The sequence below is a fragment of the Sinocyclocheilus rhinocerous genome, unplaced genomic scaffold, assembly GCF_001515625.1.
Source record: "Sinocyclocheilus rhinocerous isolate Xijiao unplaced genomic scaffold, SAMN03320098_v1.1 scaffold1319, whole genome shotgun sequence".
In the NCBI taxonomy this organism is placed as follows: domain Eukaryota; kingdom Metazoa; phylum Chordata; class Actinopteri; order Cypriniformes; family Cyprinidae; genus Sinocyclocheilus; species Sinocyclocheilus rhinocerous.
The window spans coordinates 752,116-773,096 of record NW_015650691.1 but is presented as its reverse complement, the minus strand read 5'-3'; the positions used below and the strand labels follow the sequence as shown (position 1 = coordinate 773,096).

Genomic DNA, 20,981 nt, shown 5'->3' with positions numbered 1-20,981 from the left:
AAACATCACACTATTTCAAAAACAACGCACAATAATGGGTCTTTCAACAATTTACACAAGCCATATACAGTGCATCACGAAACAAAATCACAGTGGAAAATGCACACATATTTCTCTAAAATCACACTTCTGCCAAAGCTTTTCAGTGCCTGCTGAGCTTATCCATCAATCTACAAAGTCCACCATATAGTATACCAAATCATATTGTATATTACTGCATGTTCCTCCTGTAAGAGCTCTTGTAACTATTTCTATCAGACAAAAATGTGTTTCTATTTGTTCAATTAAGGCAATATTTGGGTTGCACCACTGAAATTAGGATGAAGTCAGGAACTCCAAGACTTAGACTACGACACTTTCGCATCACAAACAGCACAAAATACATAGAGTTTCGACAGATGATTCATCTCCCCTGATGCATGATGTATAAGCACAGTGCTGAGAGGTTATTTTGTGGTTGTTTTAAGGCTGTTTCAGGTCAGTATTTGAGTCAACAGTGTGTTGAATCAGCGGCTAGAGGGCAGTGAAGACTGTTCCTGAGCTTGTGCATTTCATCAGGATCTGAACTGTGCAGGCATACACTAGAGGTAGTCCTATATACTGTAGTATTTTAAAAATCTAGGAATATAAATTCTTCATTACATACCGTGGATTTCAATCAACATTCTCAGTACAAAACACAACTTATTTGAATTACTCAAACTGATAGAAAATTTTAAAAAGCAATATACATTTTAATCTTTTGATTTAGATTACAAATAAAAAACTAAAATGAGCTTTTTCACATTTTTAAGTGGTCACACACACAACTGTTTCAAAGGTTTGGGGCAAAAATACAGTAAAAATATATAATTAAATAAATGTAAAATAACAGTTTTCTATTGTAATATATTTATTTGTTATATAAAGTGTATATTTTTGATGTTGTGACTTGTTACTGTCTCTTTCGAGACAATTTTAGTAAACTTTTGGCTTTTTTTACTTTTAAATTAAATAGTCCTGTGGTGTTACAAATATATATATATATTTTTTTAAATAATGGTCATAAAACTCCATTATATTTATTCAAGAATTAGAAAAACATTGAAGTTGACATTTAGATAAAGTACAGTACATGACAAACATGTGAGTGTCATAGTGACTCTTAAGAGAAAGCATTACTTGCATGCTTTTCTGATAGCGTTAGCAGCTAGTATTTCTCTACAAGTGGTCATGAAGGCCTGCTGTTTTTCATAATATGCAGCCTCATTAATAAACGTGGGGTACACTGTGTTGGCACCTTCATAAAGGACTGTTCTCCCATCGAACGTTAGGAACATAGGGTCACCCCGGTTCAAAGGCTCCCAGTCACAGTCCTACACAGAAAGAGAAAGAGAGGGAATGGAACAGGACCATTACTGTGGAAAATAAGTGAAGCCTGGGAGTCAAAACAAGCACAGCAAACATCTGAGTCATAGGACACATTTTCTTACATGTGTTTCCCCCTCCCTGCATCCCTGTCATAAAGAGCAATGCTTTTATTTGTCGCTCGAGGGTATATGCTTTCCTTTCAAAAGAAACACACTTCTCTATGCATTTACTCGATGGTCCATTTAGAATACCTGTAGATGAGGATGCACCATAGCTGTGATGTTGCCGTTGGTGTCTCTGGGGTAGTCCATTCTCTCCTGGACTCTGAAAACATCCACTGTACATGGAGGAAACTCTACACCTATGGCAAAAAAATATGTGGGAAAAAAAAGGAAAGAAAAAGGAAAAAGAGAGATTTGAATTGGTCTGTTAAAGGAATAGTTCAGCCAGAAATGAAAATGTCCTTAAATTTATGCACACTCAGGTCATTCAAGATGTAGATGAGTATGTTTCGTCATCGGAACAGATTTGGAGAAATGTAGCATTATATCGCTTGCTCACTAATGGATCCTCTGAAGTGAATGGGTGCCGTCAGAATGAGAGTCCAAACAGCTGATAAAAACATTACAATGATCCACAAGTAATCCACAAAACTCCAGTCCATCAATTAACAACCTGTGAAGTGAAAAGCTCGGTGTTTGAAATAAAAAAAAATCCATCATTAAGGTGTTTTCATTGCTTCTGGTGAAAATGTGAGTCATTAATCCATAATACTGCTTCCTCTAATGAAAAAGTCCATTCCTTGTTGTCCTCTCACATAAAAATCCATTGACACATTTGTGACACAACTGTTTTTGCTCGCATTTTGGCCAGAAGTGACAGGATTACTTGTGGGTTATTGTGATGTTATTATCAGCTGTTTGGACTCTCATTATGACGGCACCCATTCACTGCAGAGGATCCACAAACTCATCTACTGTTTGTTTATTTCACTGGTTTGCACTCTATCTGCCATGTGCCTTGTGCTACTTTATCAAAAAATTTTTTTACATGTCCTTATTTGTATAGTTGTATTTTATATATATTTAATCTGTATTTTTATGTTCTACTGTTAGTGTTATCTGTATGCACCAAGGGTCTGAGAGTAACGCAATTTCAATTCTCTGTATGCATGTTGTGATGTTATTATCAGCTGTTTGGACTCTCATTATGACGGCACCCATTCACTGCAGAGGATCCACAAACTCATCTACTGTTTGTTTATTTCACTGGTTTGCACTCTATCTGCCATGTGCCTTGTGCTACTTTATCAAAATTTTTTTTTACATGTCCTTATTTGTATATTTGTATAGTTGTATTTTATATATATTTAATCTGTATTTTTATGTTCTACTGTTAGTGTTATCTGTATGCACCAAGGGTCTGAGAGTAACGCAATTTCAATTCTCTGTATGCATGTGCTGTAAATGTGGCAGAATTGACAATAAAGCAGACTTTGACTACATCTTGGATGGCCTGAGGATGAGTACATTTTCAGCAAATTTTAATTTTTTTTTCTTTATGCAACCAATTCTTCTAAGTATTAATAAGACAATAAAGTAATTAAAATATTAAGCCACTAGGCGTATATAGATATGCATTACATAGTTAAATCTAGAAACATGTTTATTATGCTTAGGTCATGCTGTATTTTTTCAGCTTTGGCTGCTTCAGCGAGGAGTGGGATCAAGCTGGCCTAAAAATGTTATAAAAGCAAAATCTTTTTGTAAATAAGCAGACCTATTTGCCTGCTTCTCTCTGTTCATTTGTCTAGAAATCCGGAGTATTTTTCCATCCTGTACCGTGTTAATAAAAACATGTTAATAACATGTTCTAGCACTCATGTGATAAACGTTCAGCATTGTGAGTATGTCAGACACGTGCTGACATGGACAGTCACTAAAAATATCACTTTCCAATTTGCTAAAAAGAGTTTGGCATTCCTCACATTGCGGTACAGTGTTGCCATTATGATCTTCCTTCACATTATCACTATCCATAAAAAACAACATATCTCATATTTCAAGTTAATTGGAACGTCTGAAATGACAATAATATGTTGTTTCACAGCCACAAAACACCCTTACAAGGAAGACACGTGCTGAAGTGCTCCTCATGTTTCACTAAGCATTTATTTCTTTACATTTACTCTTTGATGAGTTTATCTTTGATATGTTGTTTCATTTGTATAGCTGTTTCACTTTGTCAAACATAGGATAAAATGACAAAAATATGAACCCTGCCATGTGGCAGTTTATTTTTATAGTGATACAAGCCATTAATGATATTATTTTATAATATGCTGTTCAAAAGTTTGGGGTCGGTATGTTTTTTAAACACTTTTACTCAGCATGGACATGTAAATTAATCAAAAGTGACAGACATTTATAATGTTAAAAAATAGTTATTTCTGGAAAAATGTATCACAATTTAAAATATTAAGCTGCACAACATAGATCATAATTTAAAAAATCATGAATGATTTCTGAAGGATCCTGTTAATGGCTGCTGAAAATTCAGCTTTGCCATCACAGGATTGACATGTTAATATTAAAATAGAAATATTTTAAATAGCAATGTTCACAAATTTACTGTTTTGACTGTATTTTTGATCAAATAAATGCAGCTTTTGTGGGCATATGAGACAAGTCATGTACACAAGTTATGAAAAGATGAACATATGCATTAAAAAAAACCTGCTCAAGGTTTATGTTACAAATCCCTTAAAGTGTAATATGAGTAATATTAAATGTCTTCTTTTGGACAGTTGGATCACTTTGCTGTTAGCTTGTGTTCATAACAGATGCCTCTTGCGTCATTCAAATCCCTGAGTCCTCTAATTAATAGTTTCCATTATGTCAGATCTCTTGTTTTGCTTGTTATGTTGATGTGGTCCAAACATGGTTCCACACTGGCAAACGAAAGCACGTCTGAGCGCTCACAATGAGACATTCATCCACAACAATGCAGCCCCTCTACACAGCATGACACTACAAAACCCAGCAAGCTACTAATGACATGGAAACTAACCAACTAGCAAACAAGTATTCAAGTCACAAAACAGCAAAACCAGAAGAGAAACCAGCCACACTTGCCCAGCTCAACATGTTCCTGCTCAGTGTGAAGCATGGAGAAATGTGTAGCCATGTCAGGCTGAAAGACAGTACACGTGACTACCTTGTTTAAATGTTTCCACAGTTGAGGGGGGGGAAAAAAAAAAAGAGGAAGATAAACGCTTGAAGAAGAAAACCGGCTGAAATGCCAAGGTCGGACAGTTCATATTTAAATAAGTGCTTGCTGACTCAATGACCTGAGAGCATAACCGTTTGTCTTGAAATGCCACACACTAGCCTGGCTGAGAAACGCATGACCACGGGGGAAAGTTAGTTATGTAAACATGAAGCATCTATAAACGATATGAGAAACACATTATTCAAATGCATTATTGAAAACTACTCAAAATGTGAATTGTGTGATATCTGAAGACATTATGGATCCATACTGTCACTGCACATTTACTATTGGTTTATATTAGAAAATAATCCTATTGTATAGGAAATATAGGAATCTGACACTGAAGACTGGGGTAATGGCTGCTGAAAATTCAGCTTTACCATTACAGGAATAAATGACTTTTTTAACATGTATGAAATAGAAGTTATTTTTAAATTTTAATATTCACAATATTATTGTTTTATTATATTTTTGATCAAATAAATGCAGCCTCTGTGAGCATAAGAAACCTCTTTCAAAAATTACTTTGATATATACAAAATATTAAATAATTATTTAAATGGTAATATTCAAAATATAGCTGGTTTTCATGGAAGCCTGTTTCCTCTACAGAATAAAATAGGTACTTGCTTATCTCACAATTTTCTTTTTTTTTTTCACGCAACTCTCAAAAAAAAGTAACATAAAAACTATATAAACTCGTAATTCTAAGCAGAAAAGTCTGAATTGTGAGATATAATCTTGCAATTGTGAGATCAAAAGTCAGAATTGTGGGATAAAAACTAGGACTTACATTTATTTTTTTATTCCCCAGCAGAAAAAAAAGAACTGCTGGATTTGTAAAAGAGTTGCAAGAATAAAGTCAGAATTCTGATAAAAACTAGGACTTACATTTATTTTTTTATTCCCCAGCAGAAAAAAAAGAACTGCTGGATTTGTAAACTCAGAGTTGCAAGAATAAAGTCAGAATTCAGTTTTTTACTTTTTTCGAAATTCTGAGAATTATGAGGTACAAAGGCTAATATCCATAATTTTACTGTATTGTTTATCAAATAAATGCAGCCTCAGTGAGCATAAGAGACTTCTTTCAAAAGCATTTTCTTACAGACCCCAAACTTTTGGGCAGTGAGTGTGTCTCTAAGTGTGTTTATATATAGTATAACTGTTTGTCTTGAAATGTCACACACAATCCTGGCAAAGAAACAGATGGCCACAGCGGAGAGAAAGTTACGTAAATGTGAAGCACCTATAAACAGTACATCATCATTCAAATAGCGTTATTTCTCATTGAATTATGCTTCCATACTGTCACTATCAATACTATCACACATGATTACTATAGGTTTATATTAGAAAATAATCCTATTGTATACGAAATATAGAAACTAATCCTATTGTGGCCACCTCAGTTGACTTTAAAATCCCTTTATTGAAACACATTCCAGGGTAAATGCAGTAAGCGTGCTGATCTCTGCTTAAAGGGGTAGTTCACCCAATAATGAAGATTTTGTCATTAATTACTCACCCTCATGTCGTTCCAAACCCGTAAGACCTCCGTTCATCTTCGGAACACAAATTAAGATATTTTTGATGGAATCTGAGAGCTCTCTGACCCTCCCATATAGACAGCAAAGATCCTTACACGATCAAGGTCCAGAAAAGTAGCAAGGAGATCGGTAAAATAATCCATGTGACATCAGGGGTTCAAACGTAATTTTACGAAGCTACGAGAATACTTTTTGAGCGCAAAAGAAAAAAAAAACGACTTTATTCAACAATTCGTCTCCTCCGCATCACCCTAGCAGCATTTTGGAGAGTATCCACTGAACGTAAATTACGTATGCTGTTTTGTGTCAGCTGTGCCACGTGTTTACGCTTTGATTTGAACAAAAACAACGTATCCGCATGGTAACACGAGGGTGAGTAATTAATGACAAAATTTTCATTTTTGGGTGAACTATCCCTTTAACCTCCAGTGACCTCACCACTATTGAAGAGCTCGATGAAGTCCAGCGCATGCTTCAGTATCGTCCTCATGAATTCGAATACATTGCTCCTCAAAACACCCTGTGGCTGAGGGCCCACCTCAAGACCTGCAACACAAACACATTTATATTTGTCACTGGTTCGCACAGGTCTATTCTCATCACAGACAGCAGTGAAGCACCATGTTAAATGAGGTGCAGCTGGTACTGTTTTAAGTTTCCACTATAATATTAATTCATGGAGAAAGGAGTCTCATCAAATGACACAGAATGAGCTCTAGAGGTCTACAGAATTATCTGCAGAGGCTCTGGATGCTTTCATGATAACTAAACTTTTCATATTATCCCTGGTTATTCCACTTCTTTGCAGCTGGCTGACTTTCAGGGGTAATATTAAACTTGATTTAACATTAGCTTTGACCTGCTGAGTATCCAATGACTTTTGTACTCACCAATAGGGTGTTTGGCCACAGAGCGTGTGGTTGAATACTTCAGCTGTGGGTGTTCGTTTAATAGTACTGAACAGGTGTGGGGAGCCATAGCTTTCTGTAGGGGGAAGAGCACAGGTGTCTGTGTAAAGATGGCTTTTTTTGACTTATTTTAAGACATTAAGCAAAATCTTTGTTGGTAAGATTTTTTTTATGCTCACGAAGGCTGCAGCTATTTGATGAACAATACAGTAAAAACAGTAATATTGTGATGTATTATTGCAATTTAAAATAACGGTTTTCCATTTTAATATTTTATACATGTCATTTATTCCTGTGATGCAATGCTGATTTTTCAGCAGTCATTACTTTAGTCTTATAGTGTCACATGATCCTTCAGAAAGCATTATAATATGCTGATTTGGTGCTCAAGAAACATTTCTTATTACTGTCTGTCAACATTGTTTGATGAATAGAAATGTATTTAAAATAAATCTTAAATGTCTTTACTGTCACGTTTGACCAGTTTAATGTGTCCTTGCTGAATAAAAGTGTTTAAAAAAGAAAAAGAAAAAAGTCTAAAGTTTTGAACTGTAGTGTAGGTGCAGAGGGTAAATAACTATTTTAATAACATTGTACAATATAATTGGAGCTAGCTTCTTACTTTAATATAATGCACCATCTGAAGGTTGAAGAGGTCTGTTGAGCTTTCCAGGATGAGGGTGGAACCCATGTTTGAGGTGGTGTTGTGAAGGTCAAAGATGGCATCATATGCATCTGAGCTTCCTTTGGGTCCGAACATCCGATTCATTTCCTTGGCCCTCTGGACTTCATATGGCAGACCTTCAACATCTGGAGCACTGTGTTTGGAAAAATCCTTATAAATATTAACAATACAACAATCATAAACAAGACATAACAAAATGGTCAATTAATAAAATAATTAATATTCAATACAAAACACAAACAGAAAATACGTTTTGAAGCATGTTTAAGTCGTTTTAATTCCACAATTTGGGACTTAAAGGCAGAGTAAGTGATTTCTGGTAGCTAATGTTGATATTTGAAATCACCAAAACAAACACGCCCCTACCCCAAAAGGGCCCCTATTTTGATAGCTCCGCCCCACATATACGTACACAACCCAGGCAACGATTAGTTCTGTGAAACAAAGCAAAACCAATGTTACACTGTGTTTACGGACGTGAGCGGCGCGGTGCAACAAATCCCGACAGAAAACTGCTGCCGGGTTCTATTTATGACGTGCTGACACACATTTCAAATGGTTTTCAACGGTCGTTTGATCGCGTCCAGTGTAGGCAGACTTTAGCTGTTGTAGACACGGTGTTACTCACCTATTGAGAAGAAACAAAGCAACCTCGGCGTCCGATCGCAGGCCTCCGCTCCTTGAGTTCTCTCCAGCGCTGGAAAGCTGATCCGATATTTACATGGGTCCTACTTCTTGCCTTATCGTTCCGCAGACGTTTTCCTCTTCTGTTTTTTATCCACCATCTCTATCTTTCTGTCGCTCGGCTCGGCTAATGTCCGTCCCATGCACTGAAAGCTCTCTCCTCCACATCAAGAGTAGACACGCCCCTTATTGCTGATTGGCTACAAATTTGTTTTGCGATTCGGCCCGAATCAGTTTTCTAAAGTGTTTTTGAAAAATCACATACCCTGCCTTTAAATAAACATGCACCAGTAAAATATAAGACACCTAGAAGTTCAAACCTACCCAAGACCTTGAAATCTTTGTCCTAAAGGAAAATAGCATGGGACTGGTGTTAAAAATCCCTTGAATAGCAGTTAGGGTCAGGTGTATCGTTAACTCTTTTAACAGAGCAGTGGATGACAAAAAGATCAGCTATTACACAAATAATAACTTATTTACATTTAGTTTTTTGTTTTTTTTGAAAAAGCACATTTCTAGTTTAGATTTTAAACTAGAAACTTGCTCTAAACTGCTTGAAGAAAATGTTCCAGAAATATTCCTATTTCACAACATTGACAAAATTACACACTTTGTCACCAGCAGGAATAAAAAAAGCAAAGAGATGCATACAACCATGCACACAAAGCAAGGGAGAACTGAAAAATAAAGCTCTGAGAATTTCATTAGGCTTTCCAACTGGTCCCAAAAAAAAAATGCATTAAAAAATCAGATGTGAACATCTGTTGTGATGTATTGTGTATGTTTTGTAACCCCTCATAGTACATTATATGACGTGTCAACTGGCATTGAGTGAGATGAACTGTATTTAGAATTCCACCAAGACATGCCAGATTTAATTTGCAACCCTTATTTCGTATTTAAATGGTCTATTCTCAATAAATGGAAAATTTCAAAAGATTTTATGTAAATGTAATAGAGCAAAACTATTTATATAAGAAAAAATAGAAAAAGCATCAAAATCCCTGTATTTAATGTGACATTGGTACATTGTACTGCTCATTTATACTATAGACATGAATGTTTTTTAACTTAATGACTTTACTAAAAAAATAAAATAAAAGTGAAGTGTATGCATTTTCTCTTGGACTGTGTTCATACATTGGTTTCAAATTTCTAGTTCAACTGTTTTAATCTAGAATACTTTCTGTATGTATTCTATTACTGTTCTGTTCTAATTATGTCCTCCAAACTAAAATTCCAGTCTTCATAATTGTTGTTTTACTGGTTAAATTGACCAGAAAGCCAATAACAAGCCGTTTAATTGTGATGGGGCATGTTGTCAGAAAAGGCCAACATGTTCAATAAATCTTTCATGAGTAACATCAGCAGAGCTGTTGAATAACCAATTATGTGTAGACTTCTGCAGACTCCAGAATTAAAGAATTTTAAGTATTAATGTGTGCAATACGGACAGTAATGTCACATTTATAAAACTGACATTCTACAAACACGTATATGTTATATATACGTTATCCTAGAAATCAACAATTGTTACGTGTTGTCTAGAACGCAATATAGCAGGATCTTGTCAAGACCCAAATCACGCTTCACTCGCGTTTCTCAACAGTCCTGACAACAACGCTCCACTGATATATTATCGCTCGATTCAGTTATGTTGTGTCATGTAAATGGACTGTTTACAAAGGACGCGTTCCTTCGTTCTAAACCAGCTAGACTGAGCCAACGCGATAACAGAACGCAGCGTTCAAACAAGGCGCGAGACGTAAAACATTGAGGCGCAACACAGCGGCCAAAAACGTCGATCTGACGTATGCATGACAACAATAAACACCACATATAGAACGCAATAATAAACCTCCAACACACAAGAGCGAGGAAGTGTTGCAACAGTGCTCTCTTTCATGAAAGCGTTTCCATTTAAAGTTCAAGGCATAAACAAACGAGCCGGACTTGTACAGAAAACAACGCGTTTTGCAAGGTGTTATTATTTACCTGAGGTTCTCAGGCGTAAAGGCTCTGTTCAGATCCGTGTCGATGTACCTGGTACATTTCTCCACTGCTCTAGGGTTGCTTATGAACGGCTTGATCACCAGTCCGTTTCTCTCTATCTCGGCTGAATTCTGTATCCACATATTTACCAGCGTTATGCCAGACATCTCGTTTCCATGTGTGCCTCCAAAAATAGCCACTCGTTTGGCTTCTTGTAAACAAGAAATATTAGTTCGCGAACTCATAGCGACAGCGTTACGGACGCGCGCGGTTTACGAAAGACGAGAGCGCAAAGTTTCCACACAACTGCCGTTTCCTCTAGTCGCCGGTGCGATGACTGCTGTTATATAATGGTTATTTGAAGGCTAAACCCAGGGCATAACCTCGTCCGTGTGTCATCTAGCCTACGCTTAACGCGCATGGGTCGGGTTTCACAATCGCCCTGTGGCTTATCGAGCGATTAGATGTTGGTCGTGGTCATAATGTCACAGGAGATTATACACGGAAAATAAACAATAAACGCGAGCAGGTGGCCTATGCACCTATGCAAACTAAACATAGTGGGTCAACTGAAAAAAATAATCTATATAGTGAATAGGAGAATAGTATTTACTCCAATTCATTATTGATTATTTACCCTGTTGCAAAATCAAAGTAGGTTAATGGGATTTAAAATAGTAGTAGTATTTCTATATAAAGAGATTTCGATAATTAAAAAAGACTTACGAAGAAAGACTGTGAAATCACATAAGTAATGCTGTTGTAAGCCTCAAGTAATCAGTAGTGATGAAATTCATGAGTGTGATATAGCTTTTACACATCAGTTCAACAAACTTAAACAGAAAAAAATAAAACAATACAATACAAAAACAGAACTTCAACCTTTGCATGTCATGAGCTATGCAAGAACTTTCTGAATGAATTGCTTTAGTGAATGATTACTGATTGATTTATCATTGACTGGCATAATGACATAATTTGCAGAAGAAAAAAAAAATTCCCACCACTACTGCATAGACATGGATTATTTCAAATTCGAAGAATGGATGTGCTGTTTTTTTTTATGCAATGTTAATATAAGGATGAGAGTAATAGCTACCCCAAAATTAAAATTGTCATCATATACTTACTCTCATGTTGTTCCAAACCTGTATAACTTAGCCTACTTTCTTTGGTGAAACATAAATTATTCTGATGAATGTTAGTAACCAAACTGTTCTGGTGCCCAATGATTTCCATTTTAAAGAGACGATAGATAGATAGATAGATAGATAGATAGATACATAGATCTGTCAGTCAACATACAGCAAAATGAATTAAAAAACATGAAACTATCCACACATAAAATATAATCACTCAAACAAAATGTTAAGATTTAGCTCTTGATAAAGAGAAAGAAAACGAAAAATATCAGGTCAGTAAAGATGTTTATCACACGGGGAAACCGTTATATTTTATTTCTCTGAAGCGGAGTAACAAAGTGTCCATAACGTAAATGTATAAAATAGGTCATAATTATATTGACCAAACACATTGCCTCGGTACAAAAATACTCTTGATTCTGATAATAAAAATGATACAGTGCTCTAGAAGAGATTGTATAATTTGTCTGTACAATGATTTAATAAACCGAAGGAAAATGTTCTGATTATTAAAAATAAATCCATTGTCACTAGAATGTTGATCATCTACACATCTACAAAACAAGTAACAATAATAATGTACAGGTGTTTGAAGATTTCATGTCTCGCAAAACAATTCTTTAAAAATACATTTATAAATCACAAATTTAGACATTTTGTTTATATTAATCTGTAAACCTCTTTGCGTTCACATTTTCTTGGCCATTTATCATGAACAGAAAACCTTTCACTAACACTTTATGCAAATAGCTCGTCTTAAATGCCTGAGAGGTTAAGATGATTTCTCTTTCGCAACGGTTTAACTGAGCTCTAAAGTTATCCGCCACTGCGTTATTACTTTTTATCATTTTCCTCCTCCCCGTATTATTCTGTGTAACTAATATACCATCATCATCTTCTGCCCACACTTTTCTATTGTGCACTGAAGAGTTTTAGCTATCAAGTAGAGCTAAACTTTCCTCCCTTCTTTTCCTCTTTTTCTTGCTTTTGTGCAACATCACATCATCAATCTGAGACACAGATGATTCTCTTGCCCCAGATCCCTCCTTTAGGTGATTCTCTTCATAGGTATCATGTTTTCTGTGTGAATGAAGAAAGTTATTTGCACTACACTCAGTTTGAACACAACCTGCTCTGTCATGACACCTTTGCCTCTGTTTTTCAGGTCTTTTGGGTGCGTCATCTCCATTTACTGCTGCAGCTGAGTCAGTGTTCTGACACATGGAGATTTCCGTGATATTATTTTCAGTATCCTTCTTCCTCTTCTTTTTTTTCTTTCTAATATCTGCAGAATCTCCCAGTGAGATGATAATGTTGGCCTGTCTGTCTGCATTGTTGTGTTGTATGATTGAGTCAGTCCTCGTTGTTTGTACAGTTTCTAGTTCTGCACTATCATCCGGTATGTGATTTATGCTTTCATTCATTTCCTTGTTTTTCTTTCTCTTGGATTTCTTTGTAATTGCTTCAGGTGATTTCAACATCGGGCTCGGAGACTTTTCAAATGGCACTGTATGATCAGAACTTTCCAAAGTCAGTTCAACACCTACATCTGTGATGTGATCAGAGTTTCTTTTTTTCTTTCTCTTCCTCTCAGGTGTGACAGTTTCCTGCATTTGTGCATCAGAAGAGCTGAACTCAGAACTGTTATTAACAGACAAACCTGATCGTTTCCTCTTCTTTTTGTGTTTAGTGTCATTTAATTCAGCTTCTGTATGTTCAAGAACATCACTTGGTCTTTCTTCAACAGTCTTTAAAGTAGTTGATCTATCAGTGACATTATTAAACTGAGACACTGAGTTTACATCCAGAGCAAAATCAACAGATTCATACTGAGATTCTTCACTGCCATTCTTCTTCTTCTTCTTTTTCTTCCTCACTGATTTTAATCCTGTGATTTCCTCTGATGTCTGTATATGCTCAGGTTGTTCGGTCTCAGGAGCTTCAGAAGTTTCATTTGACAGGATGTCTGTACCACTATTGTCCTCTACGTGTGCCGTCTTTGTCCTCTCTTTGTCTTTTCTCTTCTTTTTTGTTCTTTTGGGTGGCATCTCAGTTGTTTGTGACTCTCTGAACTGATCCATCTCAACTGAATGAACATTGTCTGCACCAGACTCTGCTTCCTCTTGCTCTTTTAATTTGTGCTTTTTCTTCTTTTTCTCTTTACCGGTAAACAAGCTGTCTGAAAGGACAGGTGAATTAATTTTTTCCACATGTTCTGTTGTGTTTTCTGACTGCAAGTCTGACACAGTGTTTTCCAGTCCAATGATATCATCAACTTGAGATGGAGAACTTGCATTCTGACTTTTCTTTTTGCGTTTGGCCACCTTTAACATATGTGCTGCATTACCTTCCAAATGCTCCACTGCACTTCCATCGCTTGGCCTTCTTTCAATCGTCTTTTGTGCTATCAGCCCAGAGACGACATCAAGCGGAGACACATCCAGATTGGCATCAACAGAATCATACTGATGTTTCTCACTTCTATCCCTTTTTTTCTTCTTTTTCTTCCCTGAGCTTAATTTAGTTACATTGGGTGAAGAACATCTTGTCATTTCCTCTGATGTCTGTAAATGCTCAAACTGATTGGTCTTGGTGGCCTCAATGGACTGAATCACATTATTTCCCCTCATTTCTGAAGGTCTATCATCCATGTGGTCCAACATTTCATTTGAGGAGCTATCTGTTGTTCTTTCCCTGTCTTTGTTCGCTCTCTTCTGTTTTGTTTTTCTGGATAGCAAATCCGTAGCTGGTGACTCACTTTGTTGAAACAACTGCACATTGTCTCCAATATCTGAAGCAAGTTCTGCGTTCTTTCGCTCTTTTAATTTCTGCTTTTTCTTCGTTTTCTTTTCCAAGAGTTCTTCTGCACTTTCTGACTGCGAGCCTGATGCTTGTTTTTCCAGTCCAATAATGTCATCACTTTGAGATGAAGAACTTGCATTCTGACTTTTCTTTTTGTGTTTGGCAACCTTTAAAATATGTGCTGTATTACCTTCTAAATGTTCAGCTGTGCGGTCATCGATGACCTGTTGTTCAACCACGCCATCAACATGATCAAACTGAGACATAGAATTCACATCCAGATCAACAGATTCATCTTCTGGCTCTTCAGTCTCATCTCTTTTCTTCTTCTTTTTCTTCTTCTTTACTGATTTTAATGTAGTTACATTAGGCGTTGGACATCCTGTGATTTCCTCTGATGTTTGTATATGCTCAGATCGATTCGTCTCTGGATCTTCACTGGATTGATCATTTACTCTCAACTCTGCTGGTCTATCAGAGTCCAAAGTTTCATTTGATGGGATGTCTGTAGCACTATTCTCCTCTACATATGCCATCTTAGTCCTCTCTTTGTCTTTTCTCTTCTTCTTTTTAGTTATTTTGGATGTCAGTTCAGCAGTTTGTGACTCACTGAACTGAACCGTCTCAACCGACTGATTTTCTACACTTGGCTCATGTTCTTTTAATTTGTCCTTTTTCTTCTTTTTCCTCTTAACCTTTGTGATAACACTGTTGTCTGCCACCATAGATAAAACACTTTCCTCCAAGATCTCTGATGTCTCCTCCAAATGTAAAACTGATGCTTCCCTTTGCTCTTCATTCGTTACTCTGTTTTCCACTTCATGCGACTTCTCGTTCTCTCTGGGTGTTGTTTTAACTCCAGTGATGTTATCAACTGGAGATTCAGAGCTCACATCTACATTTGTATCACATTGTATGAAATTAGTTGCACCCAATTTCTCCTTTCTCTTTCTTTTAATAAAGCTCAGTCCATCATTTGTAAACAAAGGAGTTTCCTGAGGATCTGTTTCCATCTCCTCCATCGCCCTTCGTTTACTCAACTTGAGGCGCTCAGATGAAATGGAGTAAACTTCTTTTAATGGTTCATCGGCTAGTGGTAAATGTTTAGATGGTGGTTGCACATTCATGGTCTCCTCTACATCTGTAACATCAGAATCCTTAAGAGATTTTGACACTGTTTTTCTCTTTTTATTGTTACACTTTTCCGCTTTCCTTGAGAGCAGTTCAGCATTTAGGCCAACAGGAATCTGGTCTGTCTTTTGGGATTCTGGGCGTTTGGTACCGTTCATGTCTTGAGTTGTAAACTGCTTGTTTGGTGTTCCTGACCCAAACACGAACACAGATTTTCCCTCAGTCTCTATTTGAGTTTCATCGCTGTCGTTGTCCTCATGTGCATGGCGGTCACCATCACACCATCTTGGTGTTCCTGGTCCAAATATGGACACAAACGGTCCTTCTGTCTCTATTTGGGTCACATCACTGTCTTGATCGCTCTCCTCGATGTTCACTGGAATAGATGCCGCTTTATGAATTTGATTGTTCTTATGTTTCTGACTGTTCAATGGCCTGAATAAATCCTCTGAGCCAAAGTCACTGTCAGTCTGTTGAATATCATTCTGTATAGAAATGTCTCCCCCTTGGGGTGGCAACAAAGAATTGCTTTTGTTGAGCAGGTTATTGTCAGATGTCAGGTCATCCTCATGCTCCACTGCTGGTTCTGTAACGGCCTCCACAGAGTTTCTCTGTCTGTCTTCAATTACCGATAAATTATCTAAATGAGAGTTCTCAGCACACTGGACAGAATCGGAGTGTTCAGCATCATTTAATTCAGCTTCTGTATGTTCAAGAACATCACTTGGTCTTTCTTCAACAGTCTTTAAAGTAGTTGATCTATCAGTGACATTATTAAACTGAGACACTGAGTTTACATCCAGAGCAAAATCAACAGATTCATACTGAGATTCTTCACTGCCATTCTTCTTCTTCTTTTTCTTCCTCACTGATTTTAATCCTGTGATTTCCTCTGATGTCTGTATATGCTCAGGTTGTTTGGTCTCAGGAGCTTCAGAAGTTTCATTTGACAGGATGTCTGTACCACTATTGTCCTCTACGTGTGCCGTCTTTGTCCTCTCTTTGTCTTTTCTCTTCTTTTTTGTTCTTTTGGGTGGCATCTCAGTTGTTTGTGACTCTCTGAACTGATCCATCTCAACTGAATGAACATTGTCTGCACCAGACTCTGCTTCCTCTTGCTCTTTTAATTTGTGCTTTTTCTTCTTTTTCTCTTTACTGGTAAACAGAGATGGAGAACTTGCATTATCATCATGCTCCATGTGAACTGCTGCTTCTGTAACTGCCTCTAAAGAGTTTCTCTGTGTCTCTTCAATTACCACTAAATGATCTCCATCCAAGTTCTCAGCACACTGGACAGTCTGCTTAGTAAGTCGTTGTCTGCAATGGGCAGAATCTGAGTGTTCAGCATCTGAACATGAAGCTAAAACCTCATGCGTCTCATGCTGTTTTTCCTGCTCCATAAAGAGAGAGTCAACAGATGATTCTGATGATGTCCTGGCTGCAGCTCTGCTTTTGGGAGCTTCGACTTTGCTTTTTGATTGTTTTTTAAAAGAAGCACTTGCCTTGTTTTTCTTGGTAGATTTAGTTGTTCTTTTCTTCTCTTTTCCTTTGGTGTTGAATAGCTGTTCTTCGTTGTCGTCTGAAAGTGAACCCTGGATCCTCATCTCCAAGAAGGATTGTGGAAGCCATTTTTGTTTATTTCCTTTAAAGTAACTTGGAACAAAAATGGTTCTATCCTGGATAAATAAAATAAAAAATCAATAGATTAGGTGAGCATGATATGATCCTTCAGAAATAATACTAATATGCTAATTTGCTGATCAAGTTACATTTCTTAGTATTACGAAAGTATTCATTTCTTTAATAATTGAATGCCCCTAAAATACATTAGTATTGTACTGTCAAAAATTCAAATTTTACACTGACTACTTAATATAATTTATTCAACATGAATGCATGTAGCTGTTACAGTGACTATATTTGTTAGAGAATATTTTTTTTAAAAACAACAACAAATAAATATAAAACTAAAGCATATTTTGTACTATGCAAGTCCATAGTAATAACATACCACTTTTGTGACTTCATGATCACTGTTGTGGTTGTCCCCCTCAGAGTTATCACTTAGTCTGAAATTGAAGGTTATTCATCATGAAAAACTATTATATTCTGTTTAAAATTATATTTGTTTGGTTTGTTTGTAATTAGAACTTACTCAGACTCCAGTATAGATGGACTGATTGCTCTTCCTGTGTTCACACAACCCTCCTCGATTTTCCTTATGCATTTTAAGAACCCTCCCATTTCTGAGTTCTAAAAAACAAATATACATTTTTAATACACATGCATAATTTAATAACATGTTATAGCATAGGAATGTAGATGTAGATGCCACATTCGACCACTTCAGACCTGTCCACACGTCTGGCATCTTGGAACGGTCAACAGTAAAAATCAATGACTTTGCCAAAATGAGATTTAATTTCCTGAAGAAATGGGATAACCTTTCACAGGTGACAATGTGGTTGTTTATGCTTTTAAATGTGTTAACTCAATATTAGAGGTTTTTAAACTATGGTAACTTTTAATGTTGTGCTAGCCAACACCTTTGTCTTGTTGTCCCAGGTGAAAAAAGTGCTGTAAAATACACTTTATTTCAGTACACTTCCATAATGTACTTAAAGTGCTCCGTTTTCACGCACAAATTTTGTACTTAATATACTAAAAATGATTCTTTAGTACTTCTTAAGATAATCGTAAGAACATCTAAGTGTACTCAACTGTGCTATTTTGGGACACCATGAATATGAACTAAAATGTGCTATTAAGATACTTTCTCTGTAAAAAAAATTAAAATAAAATTGCGTTTACTTACCACTTGTAGTACAATTGAAACCGACTTTTATACACTTTTAAATATACTCATTATACATAGAAAATACACTTATTAATTATTTAAAATATAAGATTAATATAATGAATATATATCAAATGTATTTATAATATTGATTGCTCAAATATTTTTATAGATTAAATAATTAATTTCAAATGTATTGTAATTATGTTAGCATTCCCTTTATACGATATACTTAACTACATGTTTATGGCGTCTTTAAATAGTACAATCAAGTACACTATTACTATGTCATTAGTAGCACTTTTCCAGATTAAAATACAGCACTTCAAGTACTTTATACTAAAAGTATACTTACTGTTAAATTGTGAATTTTGGTACACATCTAAACACATATGAACGAGCAATCCAATCATGTGCTATTAGTGCATTTATAGTAGCCTAAGCACAGTAACCTATAGGGTTTTACTTAAGTAATACATTTATACTGTATTTTTTATGAAAATCCAAACAGAACTTGGTGATAGTATATATAAAAATCCACTAAAATTTTATATAAAGCGATCACAGCACACTTTTAAGCAATGCAATTATAAAACACATCTGGTACTTTATCTGACTACACTTAAAATCAGTTAGTGCTAATTGTGTTAGTGCCAATTAGTGCATTTATATTAAGTGTACTTAAGTAGCACAGTTGAGAAACTGTTCTTCTAACTATTACATTACTAATATATTTTAAACAAAATCAATTTAAACTTAGGATAACTATATAAAAGTGTACTAATATTGAAATAATTTTTAAATAATTCAAAGCACACTTTTAAGAAATACACGAATGGTAGTATTTACAGTGTGTAATAGGGCTGCAAATATCGATTATTTGAGTAATCGAGTATTCTACCGATTAATCGAGGATTCGGATAAAAAGTTATTTTTCTTTATTAAAGAGCCATACTTAATATTCAAGAAAAAATAAGATACATTATTATAATCATACATTAATAACCATGAAACCTAATCCCATTTAATGCATTTAATTGCCAAATTAAATTCAAAATGCAAATACAAATATATAAATAAAATAAAAATATAAATAAAAAATAAAATAAAAATACAAAAATCAATTTCACATTAGTTTAAAAAAGGTAAATAGTATAAACCTAAAACTAAGGCATAAATCAAAATAATAGTAATAAAAATAATAACAATACCTAAACATTGCATTTATGTCGTGCAAATTAACTTTGACGTTTCAGCCTAACTAAAGCTCAAGCATGACATAAGCCTTCACTGTTTTCTTGGAAATCTTTGTGGCTTTTGTAGGAGGCAAAAATCAGTGGACAGGAAGGTAACTTGGAACAAGAACAAGAGACCATACACATTTTTCTGCAACATGAAATTAGAGTTATTTGGAGAATAAACCCACTTAAATGTTTCTCTACGTACCGGTGTGTGTGTAAAACTTGTTTTTGATATCTTTCATATTCTGTGTGCTGGCCAGTTCACATCAGTGATAGAAATTAATCTTTTCCAATACGTTTAAATTGATTTTTACCTTTATAAAGCCATTTTTTTCTAAAAGTGTGCATCATCTTTTGAGTCAAATTCTTACATTTAATCAGTGAACTAGAATAATAAGACATTTGGGCTGTTACCAAACAAATGATATCAGTATCAACAAAATTCATCTTTGCATCTGAAGAGGCATTTAGATGTATGCCTATTTACACACTATTTAATTCAGCTCAGAGGGACATGACAGCATTCAACCTGCAGTTACAAATGCATTAATAATATTTTGTTATTTTAAACATAAAACATTGAATACTGATATTTACTATTATTTTAAAAATTAAAAGATACTTTAAATGTGAAATTAAAACCGACAGTAGGTGGTTTATAAGTGATTCAGTGTGATTGAACCGAATCATTTTAATGGTTGATTCATTCAGGAACGAAACACCGTCATGTTGCTCAGAGACGCAAAACAGTGCTGTGGCTGTGTTTGGAATTATTTTTGTTGGCAAAAACAGGCAATATGGTGTCTAAAACGTAAGTCTCTTAATATGAACTTCTTGTTTATTGAACCGTTGCATAAAATCAGCATCACATTTGTAATCATGCTTATTTTTAGAGGTGAAAACTGACACTCTTTGTGTGATATTGACTCACTTTTTTTCTGTGGTATTTTTATGCATAACTGTATGGGGAGTGTGTCTGTGTGTGTGTCACAGAGAGAGAAGAAGACAATCAACATGAATGGCGCTTAGTCTCAGGTTGTGCGTCAGTAATAATGGTCCGTGGGGAAACAGTGTTCCGTGTGTAGTTACAGTAAATGGACTAAACGAAGCCTCGAAGCGATGATTTTTTGTATTCGAGTTACTCGAGGAATCGTTTCAGCCCTAGTGTGCAACTTTTACAATTTTATTTAGCACAAAAAATAAGAATGTACTACAAATGTACTTGCTTGTATTTAAGTATTTTTTAGAGCATTCAAGTACACATTATTTTTACCTGGGGATTGTTAGTGGGTCATCCCGTGTCAAATCAACCAAATTTCTAAATATTCCCCAGCTCAAATTTTTGATTTTGCTAATATTTTTTCTGAAGAAAGACAGACATGTATAGTGATGAAAGCCAAAATATTAAATGTCATGGATGAATATTTAC

The 20,981-nt window shown here is 35.5% G+C and overlaps 2 protein-coding genes across 2 annotated transcripts in view; both read right to left on the bottom strand.

Annotated features, from left to right (window-relative positions):
- Window positions 1–1,026: 1,026 nt before the first annotated feature.
- aspa (aspartoacylase) lies at window positions 1,027–11,119 on the bottom strand. The gene is made up of 6 exons (XM_016517310.1): window positions 10,443–11,119; window positions 7,701–7,896; window positions 7,061–7,154; window positions 6,609–6,716; window positions 1,602–1,711; window positions 1,027–1,355 (listed from the first exon to the last, which is right to left on the bottom strand). Exons 1-6 carry the CDS (start codon window positions 10,682–10,684, stop codon window positions 1,158–1,160), a joined length of 948 nt encoding a protein of 315 aa, XP_016372796.1. The 5' UTR covers window positions 10,685–11,119; the 3' UTR covers window positions 1,027–1,157.
- Window positions 11,120–11,833: 714 nt separating this feature from the next.
- pho (phoenix) overlaps window positions 11,834–20,981 on the bottom strand; it is a 17,259-nt gene continuing 8,111 nt past the window's right edge. Inside the window, exons 3-5 of the mRNA XM_016517309.1 lie at window positions 17,670–17,767; window positions 17,526–17,583; window positions 11,834–17,190 (exon numbers count right to left, since the gene is read on the bottom strand). Coding sequence (XP_016372795.1) covers window positions 12,514–17,190; window positions 17,526–17,583; window positions 17,670–17,767 — 4,833 coding nt within the window. The 3' untranslated portion in view covers window positions 11,834–12,513. The remainder of the gene's footprint in view (window positions 17,191–17,525; window positions 17,584–17,669; window positions 17,768–20,981) is intronic.